At 44.2% G+C, this 18,261-nt stretch overlaps 1 protein-coding gene across 1 annotated transcript in view; it reads left to right on the forward strand.

Annotated features, from left to right (window-relative positions):
* DOCK2 (dedicator of cytokinesis 2) overlaps positions 1-18,261 on the forward strand; it is a 448,493-nt gene that overhangs the window by 14,275 nt on the left and 415,957 nt on the right. Inside the window, exons 5-8 of the mRNA XM_052659358.1 lie at positions 1,894-2,042; positions 7,747-7,882; positions 9,892-10,046; positions 17,620-17,701. Coding sequence (XP_052515318.1) covers positions 1,894-2,042; positions 7,747-7,882; positions 9,892-10,046; positions 17,620-17,701 — 522 coding nt within the window. The remainder of the gene's footprint in view (positions 1-1,893; positions 2,043-7,746; positions 7,883-9,891; positions 10,047-17,619; positions 17,702-18,261) is intronic.

The following is an 18,261-nucleotide window of genomic DNA, read 5'->3' on the forward strand; positions in this document are numbered from 1 at the left end:
ATGGCAAGTTCATCATGCCCTTTACCCTACTAAAGTGACTCTTACACTTCCACGATTCTTGCCTTATCCACATACTGCACATTAAGTATTTACTTAATAGCTGAATTGTCTTCCTTTTCAGTAAATTTAAATGACTTACACAAGGACTTTTACAACATGCTGTCTCGTTCCAACAATTCTCCAACTCTCCTACACCAGCCGAATGCCCTATAAGACCATTCCCTTTCGTTCTGGCACTGGCCACACAGGTGTGAGGGCTCAATTCTGTGCGACTGAGTGCCTTTGCCCTCACTTCAGTTGCCAGGTCCTCGGGCTACTTGCATTTCTGTCCGAAGTGAAGTCGCTGAGTCGTGTCCGACTCTGTGACCCCGTGGACTGTAGCCCGCCAGGCTCCTCCCTCTATGGGATTCTTCAAGCAAGAATACTGGAGTGGGTTGCCATTTCCTTCCCGACCCAGGGATCGAACCCTGGTCTCCCGCACTGCAGGCAGACGCTTTAACCTCTGTGCCCAAACTGGTGCAAATTCGGGGACTCCCATGACACTCACTCCAACCTAGCCTCAGGTTCCATGAGTGCTGGAAAAACTCATGAAACTCAGGAAAGTACTACTCTTACATATATATACACATGCATATATACAACAGTGGGTTAGTTGTTATGTCATGTCCAGCTTTTTGCAATCTCATGGACTGTAGCCTGCCAGACTCCTCTGTCCATGGGGTTCTCCAGGCAAGAATACTGGAGTAAGTAGCCATTCCCTTTACCAGGGGAATCTTCCTGACCCAAGGATTGAACTAGGGTCTCCTGTATTGCAGACAGATTCTTTACTGGCTGAGCCAACAAGGAAGCCGTTTGTATACGCACATATATAGAGAGACTATATATATATATAGTCCTGTGTATTAATCAAGTAAATACAGGGATAACAGAACAGTGTTATTAAGTGTTTCCTTTGGTACCTGTTCAGAGAAGGCAATGGCACCCCACTCCAGTACTCTTGCCTGGAAAATCCCATGGATGGAGGAGCCTGGTGGGCTGCAGTCCACGGGGTCGCTAAGAGTCGGACACGACTGAGCGACTTCACTTTCACTTTTCACTTTCATGCATTGGAGAAGGAAATGGCAACCCGCTCCAGTATTCTTGCCTGGAGAATCTCAGGGACAGGGGAGCCTGGCAGGCTGCCGTCTATGGGGTCGCACAGAGTCGGACACGACTGAAGCGACTTAGCAGCAGCAGCAGCATGGTACCTGTTAAAAGCTCTGAGCCCAAGAATTTCTCTCTCCTTTCACTGAAAAAAATGAATTAACAAGTGTGAGAGAGGGGTTCAAGACATATTGCTAAGAAACTGCAGCTTTCTCATCCCCTAAACAGACAGATAGGAGGAAAGTAGAGGAGAATCACCATTTGAATCCCTAATATGCGACCTTGTGTCTTTGTAACGCCAAGAACCATCCTATGTCCCATGGGCTATGCACATGCCACGCTTGGGGGAACACTGCCCTAGAAATAGGCCTGTTCTAACAGAGAGGGGCCCTGGTTCTTCGCCTTAAAGGGCCTGGCCTCTGAGGCCTGTATTGCAGCAGATGTTCATGGCATTCCTGCTCAACATGTATCTTTTTGGATAAGAGTCAGAAATAACCCTTTCTTTTTTTGAAAACCGGGAACTGATTAGGATTGCTACTTTTGCTTTTGAGAGACCCCTGTGGCCCCAGGGAAGGAAACATGTCAATGACAAAGACCACCACCCAATCCCTTCACAGCCGGGTGGGGCCAGGCAGGCACTCAAGCCATGGTGCATGAACATGCCTGCTCGACTCTAGCTCAGTTTGCCAAAGAGATGCTCCAGATCTTGGGTGCAGGTGACTGTGGATTGCTTCCTGTTTTTTCTCCTAGGCCAGCAAGAAGGAGCGTTTTCTCCAGGTGCAGTCCATGATGTATGACTTGATGGAGTGGCGGTCCCAGCTCCTCTCAGGAACTTTGCCCAAGGACGAGCTAAAGGAACTGAAGCAGAAAGTCACATCCAAAATTGACTATGGCAACAAGTAACCTCTCTTTCCTCCAAAAAAGAGGCTTTTTTCCCCACCTCCACCCCCCTTCTTTCCTCTCACCCTCTGAGAAACTAGGTTTCACTTTTAGTGATTAGTTTGCCACTTTCTATTTGGGAGAAGCTGCTACCAAGGGGCCCATGCTTTTGTGCCTTTGTAATCACCCCGTGGGACGCGGGGAAACACAAGTGGAGACGGGCTTGCTTATGCAGTGGTTATTAGCAGGCTAGAGATTTAGGACACTCAGTTAACCTACTTCCGAGGAGCTGGGGAGTAAAGTCATGCTGGTTCGTTTTGGCTTAGTTGTCGTTTCATTCCTGCATTTACAACCGCCCCCTCTTCAATCCCAATGGGAGACTTTACGTCCCTTCCCCCATCCTAAATTATCTAAGCCATTGGTAACGCAAATGCACAGTTACAAAAGCATTTCTGCAAAGTGGGAGAAGCAGAAATTGGTTAGTCTGAATGCTGTGAAGTTGAGGAGAAGGTCTTACAAGTTTTTTGATGCAAATCAATGCACTAATAATGGTAGTGGTTATAACTACCCCCTAATCCAAGCTTATTGTGCACCAGTCTTAAGCTAAGGGTTTCACATTCATTGTCTTATTTAATTCTTATAACAACTCTACGAGGTAGGCAGTTTTAGTATCCTCATGTTTTCAAATGAAGAAGCTGAGACACTTAAAGAAGTTAAGCTACATGCCCAAAATCATAGTTACTAAAAGGCAGAACCAGAATTTAGACCCAGGCAGTTTGTCTCCAGAGTCTCTGGACCTCACCATTATACTACTTGGATAGCATTTGAGAATTGTAAAGGCTTCCCCTCCCTCCTAGTTAAGTGAATGCTCTCCAGACTAGTTTCTGTTCTTCAAAAGCAAACACGTTTTGAGCACTTACAAGTGTTAGTTGCTCAGTGATATCTGAATCTTTGCGACCCTGTGAACTGTAGGCCACCAGGCTCTTCTGTCCGTGGAATTCTCCAGGCAAGAACATGAAGTGGGTTGCATTCACTTCTCCAGGGGATCTTCCTGATCCAGGGATCAAACCTGGGTCTCCTGCCTTGTGGGCACATTCTTTACCATCTGGGCCACCAGGGAAGCCCGTTTGGCCTGATTCCCTGCTAGGTTTTTTGAGGCCACAGAAATAAAAGTTCCCATACACTAAGAGTACGGCAGTCTAGTTAAGAGTGAGCAACAAGCAAAGTATTGGTATGTATTGTGGTAACTTTGATGGCTTAGGCGGCAAGAGTCTTCCTAATTCAATTTGGAGAAGGAAGTCAAGGAAGGCTTCTTCCTAAAGGAGGTAACCAGGCCTAAATTTTGAAAGATAAAGAAGCATTAGGTAGGCTTTAAATAAAGGGAGGGTGGGAGTGCATGGGAGAACGTAGCACGTTCAGAAGACTGCAAAGTGGGTCTGAAGACTGGAACATAGGGCCTGAGGAGGAAGTAGAAAGTCTATTCAGTGGGAATAAAAAATGTTTTTTTCCTAGCAGTCAGACTTCCTTACCTTTGTCACATGCACTAGGAAGATGATCCAAAGATAGTCAATGGGCTCAGCTTACAGCTGCTTCCCATCCCAGGAGCAGTCCCTTTGCTGGTTGCCTTGCTGGCAGCTGGCAAGCGAGTCCGCACCTGCTCACCATGCTCGCCGTCCCAAAGTGACAGGAGGGGTTCGCTCTGCAGCTGTCGCCGCCACTGGAACAGGGTCACCTTTAGCTGAGCATGCTCACAGCTGGGTTGTCGGACTGGAGTGAGTTTTGCTGCTTTGTAATGACGGCATCTGTGACCTTTGGATGCTTCCTCATGGGGGCTTCTGACAAGGATGGAAAGAAATGGTCACCACTCTCAGGAAGCCGTTCTTGATTTCCCCCACCCCATCCCTGCTGGGTTAGGCACTTCTGTGGGCCCTTGCACGCTGAAGAGTAACTACCTCCTTAGTGGCCTGTCTTCAGGGCTGTGCCGAGAGCTCCTCTAAGGCAGATCCATTTAGATGTGCTGGGCCGAGGGTGTGCACTCAGCAGGTGAATGGTGGTGAAGGGAGAGACAAGGTCCTCCCTTGATCAGCTTCCCTCTGAAGAATCCCCGGACCAGCACTGTGCTTTCTGTTTCAGTCAGTCGTCTTTGGGGAAGTGAGAGACACCCTCAGAGGCTGAGGCCCTGAGCTGAGAGGCCCTTTGCTTTTTGCTTCGCTTCCCTGACGACTTCAGCCGGAAGAGAGAGAGAGAGAGATGGGCACTTTAAATGAATGCAGATCTGGTGTCTCAGGGGCTTACAGCTCTGAAATGGGATGGATACCTTTCTGAAAGCCAAAAGGCCATATTTCTGGTCCAAGTGTCAGGAATAGCACGAGCACCATAAGCTCAGGCTGTGAGTCAGGGGAGCAGGACTCTGAATCTTGGAGGACAGATCAGCTTGTTTCTGCCCTCAGAGATTCTGTTCCTTCATTCAGCCATCAGACTTCTATTGAACACCTTATAGGCACTCAGGACACAGTATTTACAAAATACAGCCTCTCTCTGTAGCAGCAACAAAAGGCAAGCAAAGGGAACTAATTGTAAATTTCTGAGTGCCTACTCTCTGCCAGGTACACTTTAGAGTACTTTTCATGTCTTAACATAAGAGCCAAGTCTTATGACCCCTCTATGAGGCAGGTACTGTTATTATTTCTATTAGATGAGGAAACGGAGACTCACAGGTTGATTAGGTCATTTTGACTAGGAGGCACTGGAATTTGAACCAGGTGACTTGGCTCCAGAATTCCAACACTTAACCTCTGTCTTCGACTGCCTCCTGGAGGACCGTGGCGGTTAGTAAGAGGAAGTAAACAGACACTTGAGTAGGAAGTCATGCATTTCCTGAGAAGAGGAAGAGAAGTAACAGGGTGAAGGGGGCAGGGCAGGAGGGTGACACCTGCTCTGCATCAAACAAGACTGGCAGGAATTATTAGGTGAAGAGTTCAGAGAGAGAGAGAGAGAGAGAGAGAGAGAGAGAGAAGCTTAGAGTTGCTGAGAGATGAGCATGACTGTGGCTGAAACCTCAGGGTCTGAGTGCCAGGTAGAAAAAATTCAGATTTGTCCAGAGAATGATGGGGAGCCACAGAAAAAGCCATTTCTCTTTGCTTCACCTTAAAATAATATTAATTTTTTGAAAAACGCATACAGTAAGGGTTTCCTCCCCTACCCTTTTCTGTCCTGGGTTCATTTGACTTTCTGGAGCAGAAGAGAGCTGCGGGGCTTACCTCCTAAGGAAAAACTGTCAAAATGCTCTGTTCGCCAAAGTGAATGGTCTGACGTCCCAGCAGAAAGCAGCCTCTCCTGACCCTGGTTCAGTCCTGCCCCTTGATGACTAAAGCTTCCAGGTTTCAGATGAAACTGATAATGGACAAGCTCTTTGGTATCTAAGGAATGAGGAATCCTCAAATGAATCCTTCAAATCCCAAGACAGCTGGACCCGGGAGAATTTTGTTTTAGTCATACATTTTTAGAGCCAAATCCCCTTTGATACATTTTGAAGAGAAAGGAGCTAGAGAGATCTTGGCGTTGAATTATGTGTCGGCTGTAGTCCATCTTCTCCCAGGTCTTGAGAGCCTCTGCTCCGCATCAGTCGAATGCATTTATTCCCCTGTAGCGTCGCCCGTTCAGCAGCACGGCTGTGCAATATTATGAGTCACATCTAGTTGGAAGTTAATTTCCTAATGAATGTGGACAAATGGGTGAGCTTTGGCTCCCTCCTGTTTGCATTTGGATGAGAGGAGAGATGTGCCTTTCAATCCAGTTCTCAAATACGAGGTGAAAATCCTGCTATTCCCAATCTGGTACTCGATAGTGAGTCCTAAGCAGGACCACTGCTGCTGCTCTCGGAGTCTCCATCAGCCCACCTCCCCCTCCTTTCTATGTATGGACAACGGAGTGCCTCCAAGTCAACATCAAGTGCAAAGGCAGCTTTAAGTGAGGACCTCTGCACACATAAACCCCGTCCCCCAACCCAGTACTGCTTCTAAGAGCCTGTTAACTAGAACGTATACCACAAAGGTGCATTTTTGAGCCATTCTTTTTTGTCAATTCTACAAAATTGGATGTATTTTAAAGATACAGTTTTGTAAATATTTAATGTTCTGCTAATTTGATTTTGAATTGTAAGTGTCAAGTGTTCTGTTTTTGGGTTTTTATGTTTTATTGTACTTTGTTAAAAAGGAGAAATTGTACATTTTAGAATTTTTTATGAGTAAATTTAATGCTGCTGCTGCTAAGTCGCTTCAGTCGTGTCCAACTCTGTGCAGCGCTATAGACGGCAGCCCACCAGGCTCCCCCATCCCTGGGATTCTCCAGGCAAGAGTGCTAGAGGGGGTTGCACTGAAAATGAAGAGTGTAGACAAATATGCCACATTACTCTTTACTAGCTATGTGACATGAAGAAATTATACTCAGTCTTTTCTTCATCTGTGAACGGAGGTGTTAATAGTACCTCCCTCCTAGGGAGGCCTTAGTATTAAAGCTAAAGGCCTTACGATGCATGAGCAGTTTAATGTGCAGCTCATCGCAACTGCTGTGTGAGCATTTTGCTGTTATTAGTGTTGTTGATGCCAATCAGAATGGCAGCTGCAGTTGAAACAAATCAGTACCAAACGGGAAAATCTCGTGACCCTGAAGTCACAGAGTTAGACCAAGCCATGGACAACAAAGATAAATCTGAGGTTCCCACCCCCAACAATTATTTTCGAAATATTATTAATGGTACATGAGTACCTTCCCTGCGTTATGTACCATATATCATACTGCATTATGTTCTATTATGTAAGCATTAAACACATAAAGATAAGGCAGAATTCTCCCTTGACCCCTCCATGCCTGCTAGTCCCAGGGCCCTGCCTCTCCTCACAGATACACGTGTTGGTAGTGTTGGTACACGTGTCCATACCTTTCTCTCTGAACATGCACCCACGTAACATGCCTGCCTTGCTTTGTTTTTTCACTGAAAACACTCTGTATGCATCTTTTCAAGCTTGATTTTCCCCCCACTAATATATATCATTAAGCATATCAAAACTAGGGACTTCTCTGGTGGCCCAGTGGCTAAGACTCCGCAGTCCCAAGGTAGGGATCCCAGATTCGATTCCTGTTCCGGGGAACTGGATCCCACATGTTGCAACTAATGCTGGAACTAAAAAATAAAAACAAATATCCCACATACCAAAGTGGAAATCATAGATCCCGTGTGCTAAGACCTGGATCAGCCAAATAAAGAAAGAAAGAAACATCAAAAGTGTGTCATATTTTTAAAGCGCTACTACATGGAATTTCATTACGACTTCCATTACAGATTATTTAGCCATTTTCTCTCTTGACAGACATTTAGTGTTAACTAGATAACTAACTTAATTTTGGTATTTTTTTAATACTGAAAAAATGTGTGTTGCTGATGCACACACATCCTTGTTCAAGTGTAGTTGTTTCTCTAGGTTCAGTATCACAGGATATATGCATTAAATTTTTTTAAATACACACTGCTACAGTACCTCCCAGAAAGGCTGAGCTATATCACCGTGCCTCCCATCCGCGTGCAAGGCTATGTGTGTAGAGCTGTTCTGAGGGAGCCTATGACTCTCAGAAATCATGTGAACTTTATGGTAGAAACTTCTCACCAATGTTCTGTAGGCTTCTGTCTCCCTTGATGTATCCTCATCTCACATTCTTGCTTTTCAGAATCCTTGAGCTTGATCTGATTGTCAGAGATGAAGATGGAAATATCTTGGACCCTGATAATACCAGCATCATCAGCTTGTTCCATGCACATGAAGAAGCAACTGATAAAATCACAGAGCGTATTAAAGAAGAGATGGTGAGCTTTGTGAAACAGACTTTGTTTGGCCAAAGGAAGCAGGCTTTAGCATACCATAAGCTTAAAATAATCTAATTAACCAGACTGTTTATTATTCAAAGGGACATCTGTCCTATGACCTGAGATGATCAGTAACAACATGCATTTTGTTGTGTTTTATACTCAGATCATGATTCATTCTACAGACAGCCCATGAGAAGTTTAATGCCAGGATTTTCTATTCCAGAGAGGAAAAAAGAAATGTAAAAAAAACGTAATTGAGTAAATAATTCCAGATGGGGATGAATTTCTAAAAGGCAGTCAATTAGGGTTATGTGAAACAGAGTGAATCAGGAGCTATTTTAAAAGGTACCATCAGGAAAGACCTCTCCCAGGAGGGACATCTGAGATGACACTTGTATAATGTGAAGGCAACAGGCCTAGGAAGATTTGGGGATAAGATGTTCAATGCAGCGGGGCGGGGCGGGGGAGGGGGGTCGGCATGTGCAAAGGCCCTGAGGTAGGACTGAGCTCTGAATGTTCAAGGAGTAGAAAGGCCAGTATGGATGGGGCCTAAAGAGCAGTGAAAGAGTTTAGGCAATACTTTGGAGAGGCAGGTAGCAGGAGTTGGCTCTCACAGGACCTAAGAGTCACGGGAAAGAATGAGATGTCATTCCAGCTGTGGAAGATGTTATTCCAACTGTGGTAGGAAGCCAACAAAAGATCCAAGGAAACATAATCTTTACAAGGTTAACCTAATCTGATTTGTATTTTTTAAAGTATTTTACCACTGTGCAGTATTTAAAAACAATTTTATTTTTAGCTTTACTGAGATCTAATTTTCATACAATAAAATTAATTCATTTTAAATTGCAATCTAATGAATCTTATTAATATATAGTGTTGGGCAAACTCTACTACATTCAAGGTATAGAACAGTTCCAACATCTTAAAAGTTTCTTTGAGTTTCTTTGCAGTTCAACCCCAAGTCTTGGGCAACCTTTTTCACGACTATACTGTCTTTTCTAGAATTTAATATGAAAGGAATCATATGGTTTTGGTGTTTGACTTCTTTTATTCAGCATGATGTTTTTAGTTTAATGTTGTTGTGTGTATTAGTGTTTTTTCCTTTTCATTGCTCAGTTGCTATACCATTGACCAAGGGTATATATCATTATATCAATTGTTAACTATATGGGTTGCTTCTAATTCAGGGCTATTATAGCTAACAACGCTATGAACATTTACATACAAAGTTTTGTGTGGGCAAATGTTTTTGTTCTTTTTGGGTAATAATTGTTGGACTGTATGATAAGAGTATGTTTAAGTTCTTAAGGTACTGCCATAGTATTTCCCAAAAGGGCTTCACAGTCTTGTGTTTCCATCAGCAACAGATGAGTGCCAGCTTCTGTGCATTCTTTACACTTGATATTGTCAGTCTTTTAACTTTTAGTCTAGTGGTTGTGTAGGGGTACCTCATTGCTGTTTTGAATGTCCCTGAATGATTAGTAATTTTCATGTGCTTACTGGCCTTTACCATTTGTATCTTTCTTTGTGAAATGTTTGTTCAAATACCTTGCCCATTTTCATTGGGTTGGTTTTCTTATCATTGAGTTGTAAGAATTCTTTGTATATTCCAGATGCGAATTTTTTTAATCAGATGTATGTTTTGCAAATATATTTTCTCCCAGTGCTTACTTGGGAGAAATGTATCTTTCAATGAGCAAAATATTTAGTTTTGATAAAGTCTGTTTAAGCATTTTTTCCTGTTATGTAGTTTGTGCTTTCCATGACACTAAATTTTATAAGGAAGGCTAGATTGTTTGCGATATTGCCCAAGATCAAGATCGAGAGAGTCAGAGTGACTTGACTCAGACAAAAGAAGCTTTTGGTAGAAGGCCTGAACATAATGTTGAAATCTTTAGGCTCAAAACCTACATAGTTCTCACTATCCTGGGCCACCTTGCCATTGTCCCAAGTGGTGCAGGGCTAATTTTCTCTTTTCCTCTCTTTTCCCTTCCACTTCTCAGTCAAAAGATCAGCCTGATTATGGAATGTATTCCCGGATTTCCTCATCCCCTACCCATAGCCTCTATGTCTTCGTGAGAAACTTTGTGTGCAGAATTGGGGAAGATGCTGAGCTCTTCATGTCTCTCTATGACCCCAACAAGCAAATGGTCATAAGGTAAGTATGTTCGGTATTGCCTGACTTCTCTGCATTTGGGAGGTGGGGGTTGGCAGAGGTCCGAGCATCTTTTCCTTCCCCCATTGCTTGTGGAGAAATTCCCACCCAGTAGAAAAACAGCCTAACTGAGAATGTGGACATAACTTCTTTTAGGGTGTGGGAGTCAGGTGGAAATATTACTTATCATGGCATTTTTTTCCAAAAGTAGAGTTATAGTTACATAGTAGGGTTTTAAATTTTTTTGAAAACATATTATATGTGTATTTTTGTTTTTAATTGAAGTATAATTGCTTTACACTGCTGTGTTAGCTCCTGCTGTATCAGCAAATATATTGTGTATCAGCTATATGTGTACATATACCCCTCCCTCCCACCTGTCCCACCAATCCCGCCTCTCTAGGTCATCACAGAGCACTGAGCTAAGCTCCCTGCGCTAGACAACAGCTTCCCGCTAGCCGTCTGTTTCACACACGCTAGTGTATGTATGTCAATGGTGCCATCTCAGTATGTCCCACCCTTTCCTTCCCCTGCTGTGTCCGTTCTCTGCATCTGCTTCTCTATTTCTGCTCCACAAATAAGTTCATCAGTACCCTTTTTCTAGATTCCATATATACGTGTTGTTGTTCTTCAACGCTGTCATGTCTGACTCTTTGTGACCCCAGAACTCAGCACCCAGGCTTCCCTCTCCTTCTCCCAGAGTTTGCTCAAGCTCATGTACATTGAGTAGGTGATGCCATCTAACCGTCTCATCTTCTGTTATCCCCTTCTCCTCCTGCCTTCAATATTTCCCAGCATCAGGGTCTTTTCCAGTGAGTCAGCTCTTCACATCAGGTGACCAAAATATTGGAGCTTCAGCTTCCCCATCAGCCCTTCCAGTGAATATTCAGGATTGGTTTCCTTTAGGATGGACTGGTTTGATCTCCTAGTTGCTCAAGGGACTCTCAGGAGTCTTCTCTAGCACCACAGTTCGAAAGCATAAGTTCTTCAGCTCTCAGTCCACCTCTCACATCTGTACATAGCTACTGGAAAAATCATAACTTTGACTAGAAGGACAATTGTCAACAAAGTAATGTCTCTGGTTTTAATACCCTAAGTTTGTCATAGCTTTTGTTCCAAGGAACAAGTGTCTTATAATTTCAGGGCTACAGGCACTGTCCACGGTGATTTTGGAGCCCAAGAAAATACTATCTGCCATTGTTTCCCCATCTATTTTTCATGAAGAGATGGGACTGGATACCATGATCTTAGTTTTTTGAATGTTGAGCTGTAAGTCAGCTTTTTCACTCTCCTCTTTCACCGTCATCAAGAGGCTCTTTAGTTCCTCTTCCCTTTCTGCCATGAGGGTGGTATCATCTGCATATTTGAGGCTGTTGATATTTCTCCTGGCAATATTGATTCCAGCTAGTGATTCATCCAGCTTGGCATTTTGTACAGTGTACTCTGCATATAAGGTAAATAAGCAGAGTGACAGTATACAGCCTTGATGGACTCCCTTCCCAATTTGGACCAGTCTGCCTGCTACTATACGATGTTTGTTTTTCTGTTTCTGACTGACTTCATTCTGTATGACAGACTCTAGGTTTATCCACATCACACAGTAGGGTTTTGTAAGCAATTTTTGATTAATGGAAAACAACGGAAATAACAAGATTCAAACAGATAGCACTGGATAGAATAAAAAAAAATTTTTTTAAAAGAGAGTTAAGAAATGAATGGTGAAAATGCTGTGTCCTCAATGGCAGTGACAGGCTGGGAGTGTGGGCTCTGTACTCTAGGATCTAGGCAGGTTCACACTGTGGCCCCACCATTTACTGCTTCTTAGCCTTGGGCAAGTTTTTAATCTTTCTTAAGCCAGAGTGTCCCATTTGCGAAATGTACGTGTCAACCTCACAGGGTCACAGGTTTTTAATACGAAAAAGCACATGAAGCACAGGGCCTGTCATAATGGTGCTCCAAGTGGCAGTGGCTATTATTGTAATCACCTTGATTAATTGTTCTTGGAGAAGGTAAGGGAACTTCCGGGCACCTCATTTCAAGGAAGGCAAAACAGGGTTGGGAATCTCCTGAGAAAAGGCTTTGATGGATCTCTGGCCACCACGGCCAGCCTTGGCCTCTGCCTGTGGCTCAGTGCATCCTTCCTCTCAGCTGAGCACTGCCTGTCCCCTCCAGTGGGGCTGTGAGCCAACACCGGGTCCCTATTCGAGATCGCAGTCGGCGCAGTAGATCGCAGCAGGAGCACGAGCCTTCTACTGCGACTGAGAATGTGAAATCTTCCTACCTTGATTGTGTTGATGAAATTTCTAAGTCATGTCTGACTCTTTGTGACCCCATGAGCTATACCCTGCCAGGCTCCTCTGTCCATAGCATTTCCCAGGCAGGAATACTTCAGTGCGTTGCCATTTCCTTCTCCAGGGGATCTTCCCAACCCTTCTCCAGGAAGATCCTCCAGGGAATCTTCCCTGTGTCTTCTGCTTGGAAGGGGGATTCTTTACCACTGAGCCACCTGGGAAGCCCCATACAATTCCTAGTAACTTTACAAAATTCATTTTAGAAAATAATGGCCCTCCTGGAGACATTTATGAAACTTAGATTGACTATCTAAGAAGATTAAACTGAGGTCTGTATACGATCCCATATAATCCTCATTACTCCATGTGATTTGGATGAGACAGTGAGGCTCGGAGAGGTCAAATGACTTGCTCAAGATCACATATATTTATAAAATGGCAGAGGTAAGATTTCTACCCAGGTCCATCTGACTCCAAAGATAAGCTAGTTTCCAATTTAGTCTGTCACCAAGGAAAGAGTTGTATGAGATATCCTCAGTAGGTCTCACCAGGGTCTTAGCACTGTATGCTGCTGTTGTTGCTGCTAAGTCACTTCAGTCGTGTCCCCCTCTGTGCAACCCCAGAGACGGCAGCCCACCAGGCTCCCCCGTCCGTGGGTTTCTCCAGGCGAGAACACTGGAGTGGGTTGCCATTTCCTTCTCCAATGCACGAAAGTGAAAAGTGAAAGTGAAGTTGCTCAGTCGTGTTCGACTCATAGTGACCCCATGGACTGCAGCCTACCAGGCTCCTCCGTCCATGGGATTTTCCAGGCAAGAGTACTGGAGTGGGGTGCCATTGCCTTCTCTGTAGCACTGTATGGTGGAAAACTATTTTTTATAGCAAACTTAAATCGCTAATTTAAAGAATCAGTACAGCTCCTCTGGCTAGGCCTCAGCAGACACTGAGCAAATGTTCCTGCTTCCTTAGCACCCACCGTGAGATGCTGGCCATGTCATAGGCTCCTTGCTATTCCCTGCCGGCTGCTCCCGAGACACCTGTGACAAAGATCGTGAAAGTGCTCCTTGCCTCTCAAAAAACACAAGGATTCCTCATAGCCGAATTGACAAGGGTGCCTGGCCTGCTGGCTCATCGCAGTGATGGATGGCCTGAACCAGCTCTGGGGAGGGAAGCAATGGATCAGTGCGATGGCAGCTCTGTCCCCTCATGTGCTGCATCGAATGATGTGCTCGACGGGGCATGGCTGAGTGATGCCTCTTGAGAGCGCTGGCGACGCAGAGGAGCCCTTAGGAGAGGGAGGGGTGAGGAGCAGGGACACGAGGAGGTAGAGCCCATCCTCTACCAAAGAATGAAGGAGAAAAAGAGCAGAAAACAAAGAAAGAAGAGAGCAGGCCCAATACAGGAAAGGGGCCGGGGAACTGGGAAGCACTCCCCGTGTCAGTCTCGAAGCTGGGTAGCTGTTATTTCCCTGAGAAACCAATTTCCCCCACTCCTGCCTGCCCTAGCCAGGAGGTGCCTACAGTGAGCCTCAGGCAAGTTAGTGCATCAGCAGTGTGGCCCAGAGGTGCGCTGGGGAGAATTTGGCTGGGACAACCTTTCCCTTGTGGCTCAGCTGGTAAAGAATCTGCCTGCAATGCGGGAAACCTGGTTTTGATCCCTGGTTTGGGAAGATCCCCTGGAGAAGGGAAAGGCTATCCACTCAGTATTCAGGCCTGGAGAATTCCAGGGACTATGTCCATGGGGTCGCAAAGAGTTGGACATGACCGAGCAACTTTCACTTTCACTGTCAACCTTTCAATATTGAGATGAAAGGTGGGCCGATTCCAGGGGATGTCTGCAGAGATTTGGTTTGGGAAACTTAAGGTAAGTTTCTGTAGGACAAAAAGCAAGCAGCTCAGGCATCAGGCCAGGGGCAAAACTAATTTCCAAAAGAAGCTCAAGAAAGGGTTGGAATGGTTCTCCCCCTTCCCCTGAGGAGGGTGTCTTATGGAAGAGGTCTTACCTGTCTTAATGCCAGGTAGACCTTCAGATTTACCACCCAGATCTCCCTGGGCAAAGATGGAAGGGGCCAGCTCAGCCCTCTAGATTGCTTTTCTTATTTATGATTCTATTTCCCTTAGAATAAAATTTCTGGTTCCTGGTGTTTAGACCTGGCCAGTTAGTTCTCTACTGGGGATGCTACATATGGTGAAGTGAAGTGAAGTGAAAGTCACTCAGTCATGTCCGACTCTTTGTGATCCCATGGACAAATTCTCCAGGCCAGAATACTGGAATAGGTAGCCTTTCCCTTCTCCAGGGGATCTTCCCAACCCAGGGATCGAGCCCAGGTCTCCCGCATTGCAGGAGGATTCTTTACCAGCTGAGCCACAAGGGAAGTCCAAGAATACTGGAGTGGGTAACCTATCCCTTCTCCAGCAGATCTTCCCAGGAATTGAACTGGGGTCTCCTGCATTGTAGGCAGATTCTTTACCAACTGAGCTATCAGGGAAACCCCATATAATTAAAGGTTCTGAGAAATACCCAGGTATTTCACTATGGCGGTCCAGAAATAACCAATGGGAAATAATGAAAACATATTTTTTGTATATGGAGTCTCAGAGGCTTCTTGGTTATTTAGAAGAAAATTCCACTTAAATTTTTAGATCTTACTAAAACAATGTTCCCTTAAGTTGATTACATTTTAACCATTGGTTAATCTGATGCTGTGTTCTTTTTGTTATATGTTCCATTTCCCCAATGAACTTTGCTCAGATTATTCTTATTAGTCTTCTAGAGGTAAAACGAGAGAAAAGAACAGAACATCAGAGAGAACAAACTTTTCAAAAAAGAAGGTGATTTGCTTTAAGTTTGCTGAAGTCTCTTATTATGTCTTTTGGGCTAACTTGGTTTTGAGTTTTGTTTATATCCCAATTCAAGATAATGGGCATTTATTTAGAACCAATGGTATGCTCCTGGATGGCATGAAAAGCTGAATGAATCAACTCAGCAGATTATACTAATCTTCTCCTAAGTTAAAGAAGTACTAGAAAAATGGTATAGGTGATCGGATTTGCAAAGCAGAAATAGAGACAGACATAGAGAACAAAAGTATGGATACCAGGGTAAATGGAGGGGTGGGAGAGATTGGGAGATTGGGATTGATATATATACTATTGATACTGTGTATAAAATAGATAACGAATGAGAACCTATTGTATAGCACAGGGAACTCTAATCAATAATCAATACTTAATGCGCTGTGGTGACCTGAATGGGAAGGAAATCCAAAAGGGAGGAGAAATATGTATACATGCAGCTGACTGATTTTTCTGTATAGTAGAAACTAGGGCAACATTGTAAAGCAAACATACTCCAATGAAAATAAATTTTAAAAAAGCAGTGCTGGATTTCCTGACCTTGCTGATGCAGCTAGACTGACCAGCATGAGCCAGGCAGAGCTGTGTGTACTGTGTACTGCTGCTCGAAGCTATGAGCTGATAGATGATCAGATGTCAGAACTGTGGGACTGCTCTTCATACACACTGTCAGTGGGTTCTCCCCATCGTAAGAATCAAGCCAAAATCTTCAAGTCCTATATGGCCTACATGGTCTGGCCTATCTTGCTAATTTTTCTCTTACAACTTTTCCCTTGGATCTGCTTTTTAGATGTATAAGCTCCATCCTATCTCAGGGCCTTTGCACGCATTGTTGCTTTGCCTGAACCATTTCTTTTTCCCACTCTCTTTGCCTGGCCAACTTTATTTACATGTCATATCCTCAGCAAACACTCCCCTAACTACCCAGACTAGGGCTGGTTCTTCTGATGTACATCCTCACAACATCCTGAATGTTTTCTTTATAGCATGATTGCATATCTATATATATATCTATATATATCTATATCTATCTATATCTATCTATCTATCTATATATATATCTATAGTTGTCATGACTGCATGTAAATCGTTACTTAAGTGTATATTAGATACTGGCTAAGGCCCTCTGTAGCCCATCACGGTGTGACATTCATTCAAGGAAATGGTCCTACATCCAGTGGGTTCAATGGATCACTTAAAATCATTCAAATCTTTACTCAAGTCTTGAAAAGGGAACAGGGTGGGAAGGGCAAATACATTCTTTTTGGGGGGGGCTGTGCTGTATGGTTTGTGGGATCTTAGTTCCCCAACCAGGGATTAAACCCAGGCCCTCAACAGTGAGAGCATGGAGTGCTAACCACTAGACTGCCAGGGAATTTTAATATATTCTTAACATATGCTTTTTGTTTGTTTTTTAATGATTTTTTCTTTTTTATTATTACTATTGACATAATTCACGTAACAGAAACTTTGCCACTTTTTAACATACAATTCAGTTTTAGTATATTTTTAATTCTGTTCAACCATCCCTGGTATCTACTGTTAGAGCATTTCCATCACCTCAGTGGTAAGACCTGGACCCATTAGCAGTCACTCCCAAAGCCCTTGTTCTTAACTCCACTGACAGCCACTAACCAACTTTCTGTCTCAATGGACCTGCCTATTCTGGACATTTAATATAAATGGAATCATATAATATATGGCCTTTTGTGTCTGTCTTCTTTCACTCAAAATAATATGTTAGAGATTCATCCATGCTATAGTAATTGTCAATCAGTACTATACTCCCTTTTATGGCTTAGTGAGGGTCTGTTGAATGGATATACCACATTTTTTTAATCCATTCATCAGCTGATGGACATTTAGGTTGTTTCTACTTTTTGGCTATTATGAATAACTCTGTTATGAACATCCATGTATAAGTTTTTGTATGAATATATGTCTTTATTTCTCCTAGGTAGATACCTAGGAGTAGAATTGCTGGGTCACATGGCAACTCTGTGTTTAACTTTTTAAGGACCTGCTACAGAGGCTGCCACATATATTCTGAATGTCCAGTGAGACACGTAAAAATCCTTTCCCTTGAGAGGAAAGGATCCATTTCCTCTGCCAGTCTTTATCTACAGAGAAAACTGCTGCTCTTCAAAACATTAGGCAGCTGGGTTAGCATTTGCTTGCCGGATAGGAGAGGGAAAGAGGTTGTGAACACACATATATTAGTAATTCCATGGCCCAGCTGGTCTCACATCTGCCTCTCTGATGGGGCTGTGATCTCCTGGAGGGAGGGACAGACAGGGGGAGTCTGTCTCGGACGCTCCCATGTCCCCAGCAAGCAGCATGGTGTCGGGCCCACAGCAGAGGCTCAGTGGGTATCTTTACTGGATGACTGTTGAGACCCCTGACGGTAACGGGCTGCCACTCCTCTTCCCACAGTGAGAACTACCTGGTGCGATGGGGCAGCAGGGGCTTCCCGAAGGAGATCGAGATGCTCAATAACCTGAAGGTGGTCTTCACGGTAGGTGTGTGCAGTCCTCTGGGTGCCACGTCCCACACTCACCAGCCCAGAGTCTTGGAGACGGGGCTGGTGAGTGGTCAGGAAGAAGCGTGGCCTTGGTGCAGAGCTGGTTCTGGGGTCTCTCGGGAAGATGGACCTCCTCCTGGCCCCCTCTTTTCCACTCCCTTTCTTTCTGACCTGTGTGCACACAGTGAGGAGCACTGTGTAAACAGGCATGCGCCTCTTCCAGCAATAACGTTTAGGTGAACTAGATACAGCAGGTTCAGATTAATTCACAGTTGACAGGAGTTCCTGTCTTTGGTTCAGACCCTCTAAAAAACCTTTACGAAATACTTGATATTGATAAGGGCCTTTCTAGAACATTGACTGCCTTGGTAAACTAGATATTCTGAACATAATGAAGTCGTAGATGACTAAGGATCTTACGGTTCCCTGGGATCATCCTTCTAAATACCAATGCTCACCAGGCAACACATAAGTAGAAATGTTGAAATCAGTTGTTATTTGGATGATTTATCTCGAGAGTGACCTGGCCTTTTAGTTCTAGAAGGGAGAAATAC

This window comes from Budorcas taxicolor, chromosome 20 (assembly GCF_023091745.1).
Source record: "Budorcas taxicolor isolate Tak-1 chromosome 20, Takin1.1, whole genome shotgun sequence".
Taxonomy (NCBI): Eukaryota; Metazoa; Chordata; class Mammalia; order Artiodactyla; family Bovidae; genus Budorcas; species Budorcas taxicolor.